The sequence below is a fragment of the Pteropus alecto genome, unplaced genomic scaffold (assembly GCF_000325575.1).
Source record: "Pteropus alecto unplaced genomic scaffold, ASM32557v1 scaffold170, whole genome shotgun sequence".
In the NCBI taxonomy this organism is placed as follows: Eukaryota; Metazoa; Chordata; class Mammalia; order Chiroptera; family Pteropodidae; genus Pteropus; species Pteropus alecto.
The window spans coordinates 1,298,724-1,318,336 of NW_006429634.1; the positions used below are offsets into that span (position 1 = coordinate 1,298,724).

The following is a 19,613-nucleotide window of genomic DNA, read 5'->3' on the forward strand; positions in this document are numbered from 1 at the left end:
AGGCGCAGGCAGGTGCTAGAAGCAGAGCTGGGCGAGGTGTGTGCCGGTTGGGCTCCGGGGCTGCCGCCCCCTCACTGTCCCCATCTTTCCCTCCCTTTGGGCTTTCCAGCGAGTCCAGCCCCCTGTCTCCGCGTCCCGGCCCATGGCTTCCCGCGGTTGAGCCGGCGCCGCCAGGGACCCCTCCCGCGGGCCTCCCCGGGACGTGCAGATCCCGGAGCCTCCCGCCCACCCTCCGCGGAGCCTCCCTCCCCTCCTCGCCCGAGCCGGGCGGGACCATGGCTGCGAAGCTGCGAGCGCATCAGGTGGACGTGGACCCGGACTTCGCGCCGCAGAGCCGGCCGCGCTCGTGTACCTGGCCCCTGCCGCAGCCCGACTTGGCCGGCGATGAGGACGGAGCGCTGGGCTCAGGGGTGGCCGAGGGCGTCGAGGACTGTGGGCCGGAGCGCCGGGCGACGGCCCCGGCGATGGCCCCAGCGCCGCCGTTGGGCGCGGAGGTCGGACCGCTGCGGAAAGCCAAGAGCTCCAGGCGGAACGCGTGGGGCAACCTGTCCTACGCCGACCTCATCACCAAAGCCATCGAGAGCGCCCCGGACAAGCGGCTCACGCTCTCGCAGATCTACGACTGGATGGTCCGTTACGTGCCCTACTTCAAGGATAAAGGCGACAGCAACAGCTCGGCCGGCTGGAAGGTGGGGTCGTCCGGCAGGAGAGGGGGCTGGGCTCGCAGGCTGGGGCTTCCAAGGGTTGCTCCGTGCGTCTGGGCTCCAGGCGGGCCGGCGGGAGGGAGGCCTCCCGGGCACCCCCAGGGGTCACAGAGTGTGTGCCTAGGGCGTGGGGCCAGCCAGCAGACAGGAGAGGGCGTGCTGGGAGCAGCTTTGTGCATGCTGTGGATGAGGGGTGGGAGGTCTAGTGGGGTGACAAGGGACTGTCACTTTGAAGCACCCCTGAGGGACACCCCATCCGACCCTTGGGGGCATCTCAGAGGAATGCATTCCCAGGCCTTGGACATTGGGGAGCCTCCTCTTACCTCCAAGAGTGTGCTTTGGGTTACTCTCGTTTTATCTTGCCCACTAGGGCACCCTCTTTAAAGCTGGCATAATGACTTTGGCCAGTGGCTTCTTTCCCCCCAAATCTTTCCCACTGCTCTGCCTGGAGCTGGCCCCAGGGCAAGAAGTGCGACCCTGGGTCCACAATTCTTTCTATGGTGTCAGGAGTTCACCCTAGGGCACCAGCTAGTCTAGGGTCAGGTGAATAGTCAAGTGACCTGGGATCTGAATTGTCCATGGGGAAGCTGCAATCCCTCCCCGCTTTGCCTAGATCAGCATGGTGGGCTGGTGATGACCCCTGCTGGTGTGAGGGCAGGGTATTGAGGTTTGGGGAATCTGTCCCTGCCTACCCCAGGCTGTCTATCTTCCACACCCTGGTTTTTAGAGCCTTGATGCATTTGGGGGTGGCAGGAGGGGCAGGGACACCCCAGGAAAGCCTCAGTGCCAGCCAGTGGAAAGGGGGGAGCCATCTTGGGAGGGAACAGGGGCTTGACTGGATTGTGGCCTCCAGACCCTCTTCTGGCCATCTTTCTGGGGAGTAGAAATAGTTGATGCTTTTGGAGGAGAGGACGTTGAGGGTGGAGGGCTGTGCCTAGGGCCTGTGAGCTGTCAGGCTCCCTTTCAGAGAGGGAGCCTCTGCCGGGGAGGCATACCTAAATGGAAGGAGGGGGCTGTGCTTGTTGGTGGCTGCAGACAGGGTCAGAGGAGGAGATGTGCCAGGGTCAGTGGAGAAGAGGAGGTTTGTTGGCGTGGACAGCTCTAGATGCTCAGTGGTTGCATTTTAAGGGTCATGGGTACTCTGACCTGGGAGCCCATGACTCTCAGGCCACTATGGGGTGGGTGCAAAGGCTAGAGGAGCAGACATAAGTCTTCTTCCCCAGCCTTTCCAGTCTCTTTGGGCTCAACTCCCTCTGGGACACTTACTCCTCTCAAGTGAGTCCTGCCCTTGGGCTTTGCTCCCACCTCCCTTCCTGCTCCCCCCATGTACTGTCCCAGCTTTCTCTTCTCCCTGTAGATATATTTCCTGTCCCGAAAGGCATGGAGTTCCAATGCCTCCTACTGGAAGCCTTCCCTAACCCTTTTTAGCTAGCTTAGGACTCCCTCTTCTCTGGCCCTCTCCCTGACTGTCATAGGTCTTAGTCTTTTGTGTCCTGTCTCATTTCCCTTCCCCAACCCTGCCTTTGGGAGACAGTGGCAGTGTTGGAGCAATCTCTGTGCCCATAGTACCCAGCATGGAGCATGGCACCAAGGAGCAACCAGTGCATGTCTGCTGAAAGAGCGAAGAAATGGGTGGATGGTGCAGAAGATGCTGAGGCCAGGGAGAGTGCCATGGGCTAGAACACCAGAAGGGCTTCCTGCAGGATGTGGAACTCCTTCTGAGCTTGATGGATTATGGATGTTGGGGGAAGATGGCAAGAGGGGACATGAGGCTGGAAGCTGGGAGAGAACTGCAGTTCATTGAGGGTCTCAGGGCCAAGCCCTGCGCTAGGCACCTTCAGGCATCTGTGCCAGGTGTCTCCTTGAATGCTCTCAGCCATCCCTAAGGTGGGTTTTACTGTCGCCATTTACAGAGCTAGGCACTGAGGCGCAAAGTGGAGGAGTGAACTGTCCAAGGTCACACAGTTAGTAGAGGGAAAGCTGGACTCTAATCTAGGTGTCTCTCCCTCCAAGACACCACAGAGCCTCTGAAATAGTGTTCTGCTGGCACTGGGTATGGGATAGAGATACTGATGGCTTTTAAACAGGGGCAGGTCTAAATCCTAGAATGTGATTGGGAATGTGCTTTGAAATAATTTAGTCCCACGAGTTCATTTCTCAGACTGAGACTGAGGCTCAGGAAGAGGATGGGACTCTTCTCAGGCCATCAGTAAGCAGCAGGCCCTGGAAGATGGCCCAGGTCTCCTGCTTGCCCATTGGATGTGATTTCCACTGCACCAAGCTGTTGGGGACACAGTGATTCTCCCTGCTCTTGGGCTCAGGAAGGAAGGAGCTCTGGAAGTCTCATCCTGGGCTGGGGCATTAGAGAGGGAGCCTTAGGCCTGGGCTCCTGACTTAGACCCTGGCAGAGACCATCCAGGCACCAGAGGAGGGCTGTTCAGAGGGGCCTCTGGCCTTTCTCATCTCATCCCTTGGTGGCTGTCCTTCTACCCTCCATTCCCATTGAGCTCCACTGGGAGCCTCCTTCCCCCTCTCATTCCTGCCCTCCCACCGCCTGTTGCCCCATTCCCAGTCAGTCCCTTCAGGGGCCTGCTGTGGAGGGGCCATCCCCAACTCTCAGCCAACCTCTAGTTAGCAGGGGTTGTTGGTATACCTCAGGAGCCAGGGCCCTGGCTAGGGCCATTGTTCTTGCCTCCTTCCCCTCCCCCACATAAATGTTGCACTTGGACCCCTGGGGAGTACTAAATCCTGTGTTAGATGGAATAGGGGACCAAAGGGGAAGGCATTGGACCTGCCTTCAGTTGGAATCAGGGCTCTGCCAGTTCCTAACCAGGCCCTGTGTTTTATAGGCAGAAAGGGTGAGGGGTGGGGGTAGGGGTGTGGGGAAGGCAGGTTAGATCCCCTGGGGAGCTGGGCATTCTCTCACAGAGAAGGTGACACTTGATCTGGGCTACCTTCATTGGGGTGTAGAATTTGGGAGAGGCTTCCAGGGGACATTGACTGCATACGCAAAGGTAGAATTGGACATGTCGGGTCTAGAAGATGGTTGGGTGTGCCAGGTCAGAGCTCAGGGCTTCCAGGGATTGCAGGGAAGTGGCATGGGAAAGGCAGAGTGGGACAGATTGGAAAAGGCTGATGTGCTTAGCCTTTGCCCGGTGGTCCCACCTGTGATGAAGGGAGGTAGTCCAGCAAATTGGAGGAGGCAAGATCAGCAGCAGGTGCAGGACACCTACCAGGCTGAAGCCTGAAGGAGTTGCTGGGCTTGGTGCTGGGAACTCCACCAAAGAGGCTGGTATTGCTCCTCTGAGGGTGGAGTGTCTCCAGGCCTGGGATGAGGGCTTGGACAGGAGGTCCCCCTCTCTCTGAAGTGTCAGAAGTTTGGATATATGACATGCAGGTAGAGCCTCCAACTTCCTCTCAGATGCTCCCGCCCCACTTTCTCTAGTGATGGACTCCTCCGAGAAGCCTTCCAGGCTGCTCTAGGTGCTGGCGCTCCTTCCACTTAGCACCCCTGGAGTTGTTCTGCCTGCTTTTCTGTTTCCTGGCTGCCAGCTCCCCTGGGAGCTCCTACGCCAGGCCTGGGTTCCTCCCATTGCTGTCCCCCAGGCTTGATGGGGGAGGTGCACAGTGGATGGGGACTTCCCTTCTCCCTCAGGGCCTGGAGCAGCCTGGCCGTTGAGGGGTGCTATCAGGAGGAGTGATGCTACCCCCATCTGGCCCAGGCTGGCCAGTAGGTCCTAGGTGAGGTGGGGGCTAGAAAGAGGGACTGATCTGAGTGGCCAGGAAGAAGGTCCTGCTACAGCTGTGCTGAGTATTGGTTGTGAGTGCAGGAGGCGCCCCCTTCTTTCCTCCTTCAAGCCTGCTCCAGCAGGGCTCCCTCCTCCTTTGTCCTTCCGGGATCCCCAGCCCTAAGGGCTGGTGGGGGTGTGGGAGGAGGCTCTGTGAGCTCGGGTTGGGGGTGTCCTCAACACCCCCCTTCCCGCACTGCACGAGCAGGGGGGTGCTGGCAGCTGCCCGCCTCCTGGGCACGAGCCCGTGCCAGCCGCTCCTGGCACAGTTGCTGGCACGCCCGGCAGACTCCCACGGCCACCTGCTCACACCCACCCACGAGCGCTGGCGCTGCGGGCCCTTCCGGCTTCCCAGGCCTCCCGGCGCCCCTCCCCCGCGCTCTGGAGCCCCCACCCCAGTCCTCTGCTCCCTGCCGGCCCCCTCGCTCTTGCCCGCCCACAGCCCACGACTCTGGCCCCCTCCCCCCCGCAACTTGGGGAGCTCGGGAGGCCCCTGGGGTAGCCGTCTCAGCCGTGGGTTGGGGAGGGTTGGGGAGGTTGGGACCGGGAAGCAGACAGACAGACCGACAGACAGGGTGAGGGCCCCCGCCTGCCACCTGGCGCCGCTCCAGCGGGACGATGGCGGGCAGCGCCGTGCCAGGCGGTAATTGCAGACAGACTAATTTAAAGAGATGAGACGGTTATTTTTAACTCGTGTTAAGGTAATGAACGGCGCAGGGGGTTTGCGGGTTCGAAAGTTCAGCGCCCCCCAGCCCCCACTTTCTGCAGTTTGAGGCCCCCCCCCCATACCCTCAAGATTTCAGCTTCAGGACTGACTAGAGTGGGGTCTCTGCCAGAGAGGGAGGAGGAAGGCTGAAATGGCCAGAAAAGAGACACCCACAAGCTAAGCGTGCATCCCATCAAATCCTGGTCACCATTCTTCCAGGCTGGTATTAGGATCCCTGTTTCCCATATGGAGAAGTGACTTGCCCTGGAGTCACATTTCTAGGAACTGGCAGGCCTGGGACTTGAACCCCCTTGTGACCCTAAAACTCAAGCTGTTCCTAGCCATTGGGGCTGGAAGGAGTGGCTTGTGTTTAGATGTTTAAAGAGCACAATCTTGTTCCTGGCAGGCCACCTTCTCCTGTCTTTGAGTGGCGGTTTGATATGCAGTCTTTGGGGCTGTGGAAGCCCCTCTATCTGTGCCTTGTGAGGAGTGAGGGGTGGCTGTGGACTGTGTGTTTGGATGCAAGCCTCTGGGATATGGGTGCAGCAACTATTAACAGGGAGAGACCCTCCTCACTTCACTGTCTCTTTACCTAGTGGCCCACTCACCAGTACCACCTCCCTATTGTAGCCTATGGGGGTGGGTACCTGGGAAACAGGTACACATTGGTGTTCAGCCCTTCCACATCCAAATTAGACTTCAGGTCTCTAGGGGAAGGGGGCAGTCACAGCACCCAGCACTGCCTTCCTTGCCTCCTTCCCCAGCTCAATCCCTTCTCACATACTCCCAGTGACTGAGAGCTCATGACCTCTGGACTGCCACTCTATTGCTAGCTGGGTTTTGAGGTTAGGACTTCCTTCTCTCTACTGTGGCCCATCGCCCTGGAACATCACTCTGGGTGTTCTAGTTTATTCCTTTGGGGTCAGTTGGAATTGTGGAATTGGAAGTGGGTGAGGGGCGGACAGAGCACCTGTGGGTGAGCCTGACCCAACATGTATGAGCTGGAGCAAAGCTCTCTCCCATTCTGGTCCTCAGTATTCTCATCAGTGTCCAAAGGGCCTTAACTTGGTCTCTGGTCCTTTCAGGGCTGTGGCTGACAAACCATCTGGTTCTAAGAGCCATGTGGGGTTAGTTGTGACAGAGAGCACAAAGTACTGATAAGACTTCTCAGGGTGGAAGCATGTGAGTATAGGTGCAGATGGACTCGAACTTGGGACTTCTGTTTGGAGCTGCCTACCCTGCCCTGGCAGTACCCAGGTGGCAAACATACTCTGGGCACGATGAAGGGAGTACTCATGGCAGCCCCAGCCGGTCCCCAGAGCAGGCAGATGGGGGATACAGGATGCTGAGTGGGCATTAGCTGAGGCTCTGGGGCCTGGATAGGGTGCTCAGGGGGACAGCTGGATCTGGAGCACCCCCATCCTCCTGGCACCCTGGTTACCATGGAAATCAACTTCTGTTTGGGAGGGTTTGGCTGTTTGCTGCCTCTCCCCACCCCCCAACCCATATGTGGAAGTGGGAGGGGGGCCAGGTGGCATGTGGGGGAGGGGCCTCCCACATCCTTCCCCCAGGGCCTCCCTCTTTGCAGAGAAACCTTTCTGGTCTCTAAGGGGGATGCCTCTTGTGGGAAGGGGAACAAGAATTAAGAGAATTAATGCCTGGGTGCTAGGCAGCCAGTTGGGCACTTCACATAAATTTTCTCATTTCATCTTTCCTGGGTCCTGCCAGGTACATGGTTATAGCCCCATTTTGCAGTTGAAGAAATGGAGGCCCAGAAAGATGAAGTTACTTGGCCAAGGCAGGATAGCTGGGACGAGGCTGAGCCTGGATTTAGATGCAGACCTATTTCTACCATGTTCCACCATCTTCCAGGACAGTTGCAGTCAGCCCCACACACCAGTCAGTCCTCCTGCCCCAAGACTCACTCATGCTTCAGAACCCTTCTGGGACTTCTCAGTTCGCAGACCCACACTGCTCTGTTTTGACCCCTGGGCCCCCTGCTGGCCTTGTCCATGCCCTGCCCTCTCTCTCACTTTCCCTGCTGCCTCTGATCTCAGGCTGCCTTCTCACTGCCACCTTTACAATTGACACTGGAGTTCTCAACCCACACCCACTGCCATTGTTGCATACTCACCAAGGAAGCTATTGACTCTCATGAACCTGATCCCTTGGGACACCCCTCAGAAACTAGGCGGGGTGCTTGAACAAAGACCTACTTCCCAGGTGATTCTGAACCCACGGCATCTGCCTGAGAATTTCTGCCTTAAATCCTTAGTTGCTGGCAAATCTGGCTGATGATCGGAGCCACCTAGAAGCTTTTAGTGAATATAGGTATCGAGTCCCCATCTTAGACCCTCTATATCAAACTCTCATCTATATTTTAACAGGTTTGTTTGGTAATGGGGTCAGATTCTGAACCGATGCCTAGAAAGTAACTTCCTGGGCTTCTGCTTGCCCCTCAGTTCTGCTCCCAGTGTGGACCAGCTTCTTCTCCAAGCAGGCTGCCTGGATTCAGCCCACTCCTCACTCAATTTTTGAGTCCTCCAGAGAATTGAACCCCCTGCAGTCAGCTCCAAGAAACTAACCCCCACCCATCCTCCACATATTTGCCCATCCTTCCTTGATATCTTAGGAATCACGCTGTATAGAATATGGAAGGAGAGAATGGGCTGATGTGCGCAGCCACTGAGAGCTTTTGGCTGCAGGATGGAGGGGAAATGTCAGTGTAAATACTCAGAATGGTGAGGAACCTGAAGTTGCAGCCCCTGCTCTCTGATAGCTCCCCATATGGTGGAGGAGACAAGAGCATGTGTACAGCACAATGCTGTTCCTATAGGATCCAATCCTGGGGCCTTAGCATGACACTCAAGGCCTTGGCCACCTGGCCCCAGTCTACTACTCCAGCCACATCACTCAGCACTCCAGTCTTCTGTCCCTTGCTTTAATCACACCGAACTATTCCAGCTCAGGATTCACCCCTCATATGCCTTTCGTGTAATTCTCACAGCAACCTCATGAAGCTGGTGCCATTACTGTCCCTATTTTGCAGATGAGAAAACTAAGGCTAAGAGAAATAAAATGGCTTTCACAATATCCTACTGTCAATGACAGAAATGAAACTCCCCAGGGCTAATTCTTCCCTAGCCCAGTGCTATGGCCAGGCCATTCCAAGCTGACCGTGCTCCCCTTATCCCCACTCCTATCATTGTCTCTTCTCCCCTTGCAGTTTGGCCCTGAGGCTTCTAGCCTGGTGGATGGCTCTGGGGTCCCTAGTTTTCTCAGACAGTGAGCTCCCTGACAAGCCTGGTGTTGTCCTCTACCCCATGATGTCTACCTCCTCCATCTGTAGGCCCTAAGGCTGATAACAGCTTCCTCCATTCACTTTAATTTGGGTCCACTGTGCAGTGCTGCTCAGAGGAACTGTTCGACTGTCTGACCTTGAGGTACGCTCAGGTCAAGCTGGGGAGAGAAGATTAGGACTCCTGATTTCAATTCAGGGTAAAGACTGCTCAGGGTTGTGATGGAAGGCCAGATAATGAGCTATGGGTATTTGGACATTGGGTAGAAAAAAACAGATAAAGGAGGTCAAACCCTCAGCATTCTTTAGGAGTCCCACAGGGTCTGGTGGGGTTGGCCAGAGCCCACTAGAACTGGAGCTTCCAAGGCCGGAGAAGCAAGCAGCAGCCTCAGGTGTTGAATGCCAAGCTGAGGAGCTGGCATTCCAAGCTGTAGAGAATGGTGTATGACCCAGGCAGAAAGATCACTTGAGGGTAGAGTAGAGGATGGAGTGGGAGGACTGGCTCAGGTGCCCAGTGTGGGCCTGGTACTGTGGTCCAGGAGAGAATTGAGCCTGTGAGAGGGTAGAGACCTGCAGAGTCCAAGGTGCCAGGGCTGAGGGGTCATGTAGCACCCTTCGGTGCTTTGAGGATCTTGGAGGTGAGAGAGGGGTATGGTTAGGAGTCTTGGAGGCAAGCAGAGAGGAGCTGATCCTAGCTCTGCCACTCACCTGCTGTGTGGACTTGGGCAACTGAGCCTCAGTTTCCTCCTCTACAAAACAATAATAACAGGGCTTATGCCCAAGCTTTGTTGTGAGAATTATAGGAGAGATACATGTACAGTGCCCAAGAAATCTTACCAAATATCACTAGTGTTATTCATTGCTCTGAAAAGGGAAAGGAACTACCTCCCTGTTACTGTGTAGAGTGGGAGTCCCTGGGCCTTATCTCTGAGAGACACTGGTGTGTGTGAAGGGGTTAGGGAGGAGGAGGGGTCCTTCCTCAAATGCCTGAAGTATCAGATATTCAAGATGTCTGAGCTCTGTCCTGTCCTTAGGTTGACCCACTGCTTTCTAGCCCACAGAGCCTCTCCCATGGCCTTGGGAGGCAAGCAGGCAGGGTTTAGGCTCTGTATTTTTACAGATGAAGGCAATGATTTGCTCAAGGTCACCCTTGAACCCAGGGCTGGCTGCCCTTGGATACCAGCTCCTCTTTGCCCACTGGGAGGCTGTGTGACCTTGGGCATGGCCCTTCCTTCTCTGGCTTTGAGTCCTATCTAGAAATCCTGATTCCCCTCCCCCGATACTCTGGGAAGCTGTGATGCCTTCTCCACCCCTTCTCTCCCCTCCCCCTGTCCTCAGCTGGCCTTGCCTCCTCTGTAACCTGAGCTGGGGCTGTGGGGGAAGGGGCTTACCCTCTGCCAGAGGCACCTGCCAGCTGAGCAGATGTGAGGGGATGGAGGCCCCTCCCCAGGAGATGGCAGGCTCTTAGCCCAGCAAGTCTGGAGCAGGCAGTACTCAGCACACCCAGCCCTGCCCTCTGGCCTCTGCACCCAGGGCTTACCTTGAGCACTTGTTCATTTTTCAGCAGACATTCATGCTCCAACATGTCCTATAAGGACCTCTCAGTATCCAGAAGACAGATGGCATTTGAAGGCTGGTGCCCTGTCTGGGTGGGCTGCCCTGGGCTCCTGGAGCCCCTTGGCATGGGCGCAGAGGGCCAAGGGCAGCCCCTGGGGGAGAGGCCAGTATCTGTGAGGGTGGCCATACCCCTGAGAGAGCAGATGGTTCTTTTGGCACCATGCCCACTCTTCTTCTTTTCCCCCCAGGAGCAAGCCTGCAGGGCTGGGGCACAGCTGCCAGGCCCTCCCAAGAGCCTGGCCCAGGGCAGGGCTGGGTGAGGTCACCGCAGCTGCTCCCAGGGCCTGAGCAGGGGTGTGGGGAGGCTCTGGTGCAGAGAGAGGGAGGGGGCTCAGACTGAGGAGAGACGCAGAAGCCCTGAGTGGCTTTGCACTTAGGGATCCCCTTTAATCCTGGATGAGGGAGGAAAGTCTGTGGAAGAGTTGCTGAGCCAGTGCGGACAGCACCCTCACTCTGCCCCTACCTCAGGCCCATTCTGGAGCTTCTGCCTGGCCCAGGCTCTTCCCTAGAGGCATTTCAGGGAAGCGTGAATTCTGCACTATCACTTAACACCCTGTGACCTCTGGCAAGCCAGTTTGTCTCTTGGAGCCTCGGTTTCTCATCTGTAAAATTGGCACAATAAACCCACTCAGAGGGTTGTCGCAAAGACTCAGTAAGATTTAATTGTTGAGTGCCAGCACAGTCCATGGCGTGGTGAATGTTAAGTAAGTGGTCATTTCTTTCTTTCCTCACTTTGTGAATCCTTCCTAGGACCAGGAAGTGCTGAGGACGAATAAGGAGGTGGCAGAGGCAGCAGGAAGGAACAGGAGGGAAACCAGGAGGGAGGAGAAGCCTGGAGGTCTGGCCGGGGATTTTGTTGAAAGAAACTGTACAGAATGGTCAGGCCTGAGTGGTTCATGGCCGCTGAGGGCTCCATCCTGTGTGTGACCTACTGTGAGCCAGGGACTGTCCACAAAGTTCAACTGGGGAGGCAGGCCCATACACAGTTATACTCTGGTTTGCAGTTAGATTTCTGCAGTAGCACTGAGGTGGGAACAACTATCTTTGGGGCTCAGAGAAGGGACTAGGAAGAAGCCACTGAACTAGCCCTGATGGAGCAGCAAGAACTAGTTGAGCTGAGAGAGAAGGAAGGGCAAAGGGAACAGAACATGCAAAGGCATGGAGATATGAAACATCCAGAGTGGCTGAAGCCCCACATGGGTTTACAGGAATGCAAGTGATGAGCCCGGAGAGCAGCGGAGGGCTCTTAAGTAGCAGTCCAGAGTCGAACTCAAGTCCATGGGTGATGAGAAGTCATGTGGGAGTAAGTTTGGATTTCTGCTGCTGGTTTGTTTGCTGCCCAGGCTGGGTATGTGGGCGCTACTGTCTCTGGGGTGGGGGGTGGATATTAGAACCTATCCTTTGACTTCATGCTATGCTTTGGACATTTAGGCTCTCCTGGCCCCTGCTGCCTTCTTCTGTTCCACTGCTGACCCCAAGCTCACTCACCTGTTGACACCTGTGGCCCTGATGCCCCCACCTGCCCTCCTACCCCTCCTCTACTACAAACCCTAGTACCAAGGATTTGCACATGGCCTCAGGCCTCTCTGGTCATCCAGGTCACCCCTTCTGCCAGGAAGCCTGCTTGGACTGGGCACACCAGGTTCACCCAGGTAGCACTGCAAGTAACCCCTAGAGTCGGTGGCTCTGTGTAAGACAGATGTGTGTTCTGGGGCCAGACTGGGGCCAGTGAGGTGAGGGGTAAGAGGTGAGACAGGGGCTCTGAGATTGGGAGGGGATGAGATTCTTGACATGTGGAATCTCATCCAGGTCCCAGCTCTCCCCCATGGATGTCGGGATTGTTACCTTCCTTTCAGGGGAGGCTTAAGGTCACTTGGATGAAGTTTGGATTTAAACCTTGCCCTTGCCCTTCCTTCATGCAGGAAGGGAGAGAAGGAAGGAGGGAGAGAGGAAATGGGAGTCATGGAGGGGATCAGAGCACTCACTCAGCCCCACAGATGGTCTCTGCTCAGGAAGGCACTGAGGAAGGAGCTGGACAATCATCCCTATCAGGTAGATAGGCTTAGTTTCCTGAGGGAGGGGCTGGGGTGAACCTCTGATAGTGATGGAACCTGGGGAGGCATCTGTGTCTGGTGTTTGGCTTAGACGTATGGACATAAGACCTGGGACTGAACTGGGAGGGTCCTAGAATTGCCCAGGTGCCAGGGAAGCCAGGAGGTAGCACAGGGCTTATAGTGGATAAGCGTCCAAGCCTTGGATCTTCTGTCTCTGATGAAAGCCAAGACACCTGGGTTTGAGCCAAGGCGGGCATGTGGGCAGCAGGGCAATGTCCCCTACCACATTGGGGGTATATGGGTGGGAAGAGCCCTGGTTTTGGAATCTTAACAGCCCTGAGACCCAGACCTGGCTCCATCACTTCCCAGCTTCATAGCCCACCTGAGCCTCAGTTTCCCCCATCTGTAAAATAGTACCTCTTTCCAGCTAATCCGGATTAAAAGAAGAAATGTATGTAAAGAACCTAGCATGGGTCTGGCATGGGGTAGGTGCTGCCCTTCTCCAGCCTCAGTATTTGAAGCACGTGCCAGTGGTGTGCTAGAGCCAGTTTGCACTGCCTCATGGGAGCCAATCGCGCACACTTCTTTCTGATTCTGCACTCAGTGATCACGTCATGCTGGCAGCTTAAAATTGGCTACGATGGGAATATCCATGCCACAGAAATCAGTAACAGTTACAAATCAAATCAGATGGGATCTTTTCCCTCCTGGAGAGCTGGAGGAAATCCATGCTGTGGGCTCTCTTTAGCCCTAAGAGGGATCAAAACAGGAGGTGGGGCAATGGTGGAGTGCTGGCTGAGCCAAGCAACCTAGAACTCAAAGTCTTTGGGCCCTTTTGGGGCTTGGAAGATTGCACATAGTCAGAGTGCGAGGCAGCCCTCTGTAGACAGGGAACAGGAAATGGTGGGACCCTTCTTCTTTCCCCCTCCTCCTTCCCGCTTTCTTTCTCTAGAGATCTGGCAGGCTCTGGCTGAAGAGGTAAGATTGGATGAGGTTGAGCTATCAGAGAATGAAGCTGTGCTGGAAGGAGAAATGAGGTTGTACTGGAAGATAAACGAGGTTGTACTGTCGGGGAATGAGGTGGTACTTGGAGGCAAGGTGAGGCTGCATTATTAGATAAATGAGGTTGTACTGTCAGGGGATGAAGTGTACTTGTAGGAGAGATGACGTCCTGCTGGATCAGCCGGGTCGCACTGTTAGAGAACACAGCCACACCACAGGAGGAAGGAGAGCCTCCGACTTGGAGGATAAATGAGGGTGTCCTGCTGGATAAATGAGGGGGCCCGTCAGGTGAATGGAGAGCTGTTAGCAAATGAGGTTGTACTTGCTGGATAAATGAGACTGGTGTGCTGGATAAATGGGGTTGTGTTGTCAGATGAATGCATTACTGCTCGTGGGCGAAGGGTGTCCTGGGAATAGATGAGGGTGTCCTGCTGGATAGATGAGCTGCCACCACCAAATGGATCAGACCCTGTCCATGAGGGAGGCACCGTCAGCAAGGACGAGGTTATTCTATTCCCACCGGGGCTCCTGGGGTGTCTTCTGGCTGTGAGGGACCTTAGCAGCGGCAAGCTCTGGGTTACCCAAGTCTGTCTGGGGGGGAGGAGGGAGGCTGGGGTGGTCAGCTACACTTTCACCCTGTGAAACTTTTTTACCTCGCAGAAACCCTTACTCCTTTCTATAGTTCCTTCTGTGGGTCATACTCTTCCTGACTTTTTCTACCCCGCACTTGTCTCTCATCCTATGTTGCCTTCTGTCAGCCCAGTTTGGAGAAGCCCCTGTCATGTGCCAGCTACTCTGCCCAGTCTCATTAACTCTCCCTTCAACACAGTATTGCCCCCTTTCTCTCTCTCTCTCTCTCTCTCTCTCTCTTTCTCTCTCTCTCTCTCTCTCTCCCCCCTCCTCAATCTCTCTCTCTCTCACACACATACATTCTTTCAACAGCACATGGGGTACTGTAAAAATGGACAAAAATCCCTCATGAAACTTACATTCTAAGGGAAACCAGATAATAAACACAGAATATAAATTATATGTACCACATATAAAAACATACATAAATTTAGAACATGATAATAGCTTCAGAAAATTTTAGAGTAGGATAAGGGGGCCAAGAAATGGCAGGGAAGAATAGCAATTGTTAAGAGCGGTCTGAATGGGCCTCGTTGTGATAGGTCACATACGAATGAAGACTTGGAGGTGAGGGATTCCTTTGGGTATCTGGGCGAACAGTGTTCCTCTGAGACAGAGGCCCCAAGGTGGGACTGTGCCTGGTTCAAGGAACAGGAGGGCAGGACAGCATAAGGGGAGGAGCCCAAAAGGTCACAGAGGGCTCCTGGGCTATGGCCAGGCCCCTGTTCTTTACTCTAAGTGAGATGGGGTGCATCAGAGGGTCTGAGAATCACTGAAAGGATCACTCTGGCTGCTGTGTGATGGAGGGCTGTAGGGATATGAGGGTGAAAGCAGGTGGCAGTTTGAGGAAACTGAGTTTCAAAGCTCCTTGCTCCTGGGCTGCATTGTTTGTGGGTGTTGGAGCCAAAACTGGAGTCCAGACCAATTCCAGAGCCCACGCACTTTGCCCTGTGCCAGCCTTCTCTCTCTGGCATGTGAGGCCCCTGGAGGCTGGCCTCCCTGGCCCAGGTTCTGAGAGAGAGTGGGATGGGCATGGGATGGCCACTGTCCCTTCCTTCTGACCCCTGATCTCCTGGAGGTTCCCAATCGGGTCCTATCACCCCTGGGAACCTGCTTCAAGTCTGTATGGAAGTGTGGGAGGTATGAGGCCCCAGAAGCTGGCCCAGCTCTGGGCACCAGGGGAACCTGGGCATGCCAGGGCGTGGCTGTGGTGGCAGGTTGCTAGGTGACTCCAAGAGGGAGCCCTGGTTACTGCTGCCTGGCAGAGGCGTCTCCCTCCTCTGCCTCCCTCACCTCCTCCGTGGCCTCTACCCTCCCAGAAGGCCTTTTGGGCGAGATGTGATCGGTGCTTGCCACTAGATCTTGGCCCAAAGCTCTGACTGGTACCAGGTGGCTGGGCCCTGAGGAGCCAGACTGGGCTACAGGGCCTGGGCTTCCCTCATGGGGCACAGCCCTGGTGCACACATGGTACAGAGCCCGGCTCAGCATTCACAGGCCAGGGTTCTCGTCCAGCTCTGGCCACCTTTCTGGGTGACCCTCGGCAAGGCATGGCACCCCTCTAGGCCTCAACTGCTCCCTCCATCTGTCCTGTAGAATTTCTCCTAAAGGGAGAATGCAAGGGAGGGTGCTGAGCAGGCAGGGTTCCAGGTACCCCTGCCCCCACCCCTGATGGCTTGAGTGTGTAACCCTCAAGTTTTGCATTAGATTCTACTTATAAAAAGTTCCTCAACTTTTAAAAGAAGTTTCAAAACCTCTGGACTGGATGATTCCAAGAACTTTCACTGTCAAACCAAAAAGGTCCTCAGAGTACAACTGGCCCGTCTCCTCGGTTTACAGGTAGAGAAACTGAGACTTGGAGAGAAGGAGGGACTTGCCACATGTCAGGCTCGGTGGAGTGAGAAGAGCACCAAGCCGGGGGTCAGGAGGCTTGGGTTTGAATCCTGGCTGTGCCACCAGGTCCTGGGCAACTATGGGCAAATCCTTTCTTCTCTCTGGGTCCAATCAGCCATGGTTTCAGGATGGGGTCCAGGCTCCCAGGGGTACCCGGCTGGGCAAGAAACAGAGGGGAATGGATACAAACCTTCATAGGCCCTGTGAACACATAGGAGCATGTGTTCTTGGTGGTAATCTAAAACATTTTATTTATATTCAGAAAATTTGGATGTATTATGAAGTACAATGCAAAATTCCCTTGAATTCTAAAAAGGAAGCATAAAACTTCTAAGGAATTTTGACTTTTTTATATGCCCCCAGTCTTCCCGTGCTGCCAGCTTCTAGGGATGGTTTACGTGGAAAGTTTAAGAAGCACTGGAGTATCGGCTTCCTAAGATGCTTTGGAAATTCTCTTAACTCATTTCTCTTTCCCATAGTGAAATGCAGTGTCTTTTAGACTCAGAGTGACTTTAACCTGAAATCAATACCTGGCTCCGCCACTTAAACTGTGTGACTGTGGCAACTTTCTTAACCTCTCTGAGCCTCGTTCTCCTCATTTGAGATAGAGATCACGATCCCTGACTTGTATGGAGTTTGATAGTTTGATAGAATGATTACATGAGATATAATACTTATAATGCCCAGGGCTGAACAGGCAGGTACAGCTAGAACTTGGTGATGTCCTTCTCCCCCCACCCCACCCCCTAGCACTCAGAACCAGGTTTGTACACAGTGACATTGATAAAGAAGTATTGCCTGACTGACCTCCAGCTGAAGAAGCTGGGAGGTGGATCCTCCGGTAAGCCAGATAGTCCCTATGGGAGGAGAACTGAGGCCTCTGAGGCCCCTGAACACAGGTGTGGGGGAGGGACTGGGGAGCCAGGTGCAGGGGCGGGAGCAGGAAAGGGGGTATCTACTTGAGGGAGCACAACTCCCTGGGGGTCCAGCTCCCCTCCTCTCAGGGCCCAGGAGAAGCCAGGCAGGGCAATGCTGGGAGGGGCCTCGGAGCCCCAGCTGTCACCTCCCAAGACCAGAAAGTGCCAGAGATTGGGCACGTGGGGCAGTGAGGAGTCGGTACCCTGGGCAGCAGTAAGGACCCTACTTTCTGGAAACTGGTGGGAAGGAGGCAGAAGGGAGATCCCTCACGGATTGCTGGTTATTGGGCTGGGTGTATGAAGAGTTAAGAGCAGGTCCATGAGCTGGGCAGGTCTGCGGTGGTACCTGGATTGGCACTGCTTGTGGGACTGTGGGCAAGTTACATCATGCTTCTGGGCTTCCATTCCCTGGTAAATGAGATGGGGTAATGCCGGCTTTCCAGAGTTGTTGGTGCCCAGCACAGTTGCACTCAGCATGATATGAAGAAGGCAGAGACAGAGCAGGTCTATCAGATGATCTAAGAGGTGAGGTCTTCTGGACAGAGTGAGGGATTTAACCGCTGTTTATGAGCTCCTGGTGTGTTCACCAAACACCTACACACGTTAGCTCAGGTAATGAGTTAACAGCTTTCTGAGGTGGTTACTGAATGTCACCCATTTTTTCAGAGTAGCTCACTGAGGCACTGAGGCTCACAGAGATTGAGTCAACAGCCTATGGTCAAATAGCTAGGTGGCTGAAAAGAGCTAGGCATCCTGCCCAGCCATTCTGATACCTAAGTCCATGCTGTTTTCCACAGCTGTGCCTGAGCCAGAGATCAAGGCCACCAGGTGGGAGGCCCTAGAGGTGGGGTGTGGCAGGCCCAATAGTTTCCTGTGAGGTCCGTGGAGCTATGGCTTCTCCTGTCTTTCTCTGTCCCCAGGATGCCTGGCAAAAGCAGGCAGTGCTATGGGAGACACAAAAGACTGGCACAAAAGACATTTAGAAGAGGATATGTGTAGGGATGACAAAAGTGAAGCCCAGGGAAATATCCGGGTCGGCAGAAAGTTGTGTATCCTTGGGCAAGCCACTTCCTCCTTGAGCCTTGGTCTTATTTGTAAATGGGCATTATGCCACTTGCTTTGTGGGGACCTGTGAAGATTCCACTAAGAAGAGGCATTTAGGGATGAGGTACTCTGTTTCAGATTCGTCGGGGGTTGGAGGGGTGGGCTGCAACCCAAAGGGCAGGTCAGAGAGCTGGGCAGACTTAAAGGCAAGCACTGAACAGAGGTGGGGTTGGAGGTCTCCATGGCCCATGGATATGCTTTGAGGAACTTGCTGCAATCCAAGGCCTCTGTGGAGTTCACAGAAGCTCAGAGGAGTTGTGGGGAGATCTCTGAAAAGTCTCTGGCCTCTGCTGACCTTGGGGACACCCAGCCTATTCTGTTTTCCCTGGCCAGGCCCTCCCAGCAAAGGGTTAACAGTCTTCTCTACCTGCAGTTGCATTTTAAAGACACGAAATTAAAGCAGGTAATTTATTCTCCCCACACACGAAAGAGCAATTAGTTCTAAACAGGGCTTAATCAGTCACCGCGAGATTGATTTCTGGAGCCCTGGGTTTTCGGGCTCCTGGCGCCATGCCAGGCTGGGGAGGGAGGGGGGTGGACAAATGAGCCGCTGAGCCATGAGCCCTTACATAATCTGCTGGGGGGCCCCTTGCAGCCTGGCTAGTCTGGCGGGGCTTGGCTGAGTCCGGGGAGGGAGTCCTGCTCCCCTGTTGCAAGACCCTTCAGAGTAGCCCTCAGGGTTGGGCTTTGCCTCCAGGGAGAGGCTAGGCCCAAAGTTCCAGCCCTACTCTCTGGGCAGTGCGTGTGGGGGCGGGGGAAGGGGAAGGGTGTGAGGTTCTGGGGTCTTGGAGGGCTGATCTGAGTTTGTCCGACCTGGTACTTAACACCTGCTCCCCTCACCCATTCATTCTTTCCTCTTCCCTATTTCCCCCTTTTCTCCTTTCTGGCTCTTCATTCTTTTCTCTATTTTCTCCCCTCCTGTTTCTATCATTTTCCCATCTTTCCCCATGGCCTTCTCACTTCCCACTCCCCCACCCATGTCCTTGTCTCTGGCCACAGAACTCCATCCGGCACAACCTGTCGCTGCACACCCGTTTCATCCGCGTGCAGAACGAGGGCACAGGCAAGAGCTCATGGTGGATGCTGAACCCCGAGGGCGGGAAGACCGGCAAGACCCCACGGCGCAGGGCCGTGTCCATGGACAACGGAGCCAAGTTCCTGCGCATCAAGGGCAAGGCGAGCAAGAAGAAGCAGCTGCAGGCACCCGAGCGAAGCCCCGATGACAGCCCCCCGGGCGCCCCAGCCCCGGGGCCTGTGCCTGCCGCAGCCAAGTGGGCCACGAGCCCGGCCTCGCACGCCAGCGATGACTACGAGGCGTGGGCCGACTTCCGCGGCGGCAGGAGACCCCTGCTTGGAGAGGCAGCTGAACTGGAGGACGACGAAGCTCTGGAGGCCCTTGCGCCATCGTCACCACTCATGTACCCCAGTCCCGCGAGCGCGCTGTCGCCCGCGCTAGGTACGCGCTGCCCGGGGGAACTGCCCCGCCTGGCCGAGCTGGGAGGCCCACTGGGCCTGCACGGAGGCGGCGGTGGCGCGGGGCTGCCGGAGTCCCTGCTGGAGGGCGCGCAGGACGCGTACGGGCCGCGGCCCCGCGCCGGGACGCCCGCCTTCTTCGGCGGCTGCAAGGGCGGTACCTACGGCGGGAGTGGGGGCTTTGGGCCGCCTGCGCTGGGCGACTGCCCCGCCTGGCCGAGCTGGGAGGCCCACTGGGCCTGCACGGAGGCGGCGGTGGCGCGGGGCTGCCGGAGTCCCTGCTGGAGGGCGCGCAGGACGCGTACGGGCCGCGGCCCCGCGCCGGGACGCCCGCCTTCTTCGGCGGCTGCAAGGGCGGTACCTACGGCGGGAGTGGGGGCTTTGGGCCGCCTGCGCTGGGCGCGTTGCGCCGCCTGCCCATGCAGACACC

The 19,613-nt window shown here is 55.8% G+C and overlaps 1 protein-coding gene across 1 annotated transcript in view; it reads left to right on the forward strand.

Moving 5' to 3' along the window:
• The window catches only part of FOXO6 (forkhead box O6), a 24,357-nt gene that overhangs the window by 3,392 nt on the left and 1,352 nt on the right, over positions 1-19,613 (forward strand). The window contains exons 3-4 of the mRNA XM_006904011.3: positions 110-689; positions 18,710-19,443. Of these exons, the coding sequence (XP_006904073.2) occupies positions 110-689; positions 18,710-19,443 (1,314 nt within the window). The remainder of the gene's footprint in view (positions 1-109; positions 690-18,709; positions 19,444-19,613) is intronic.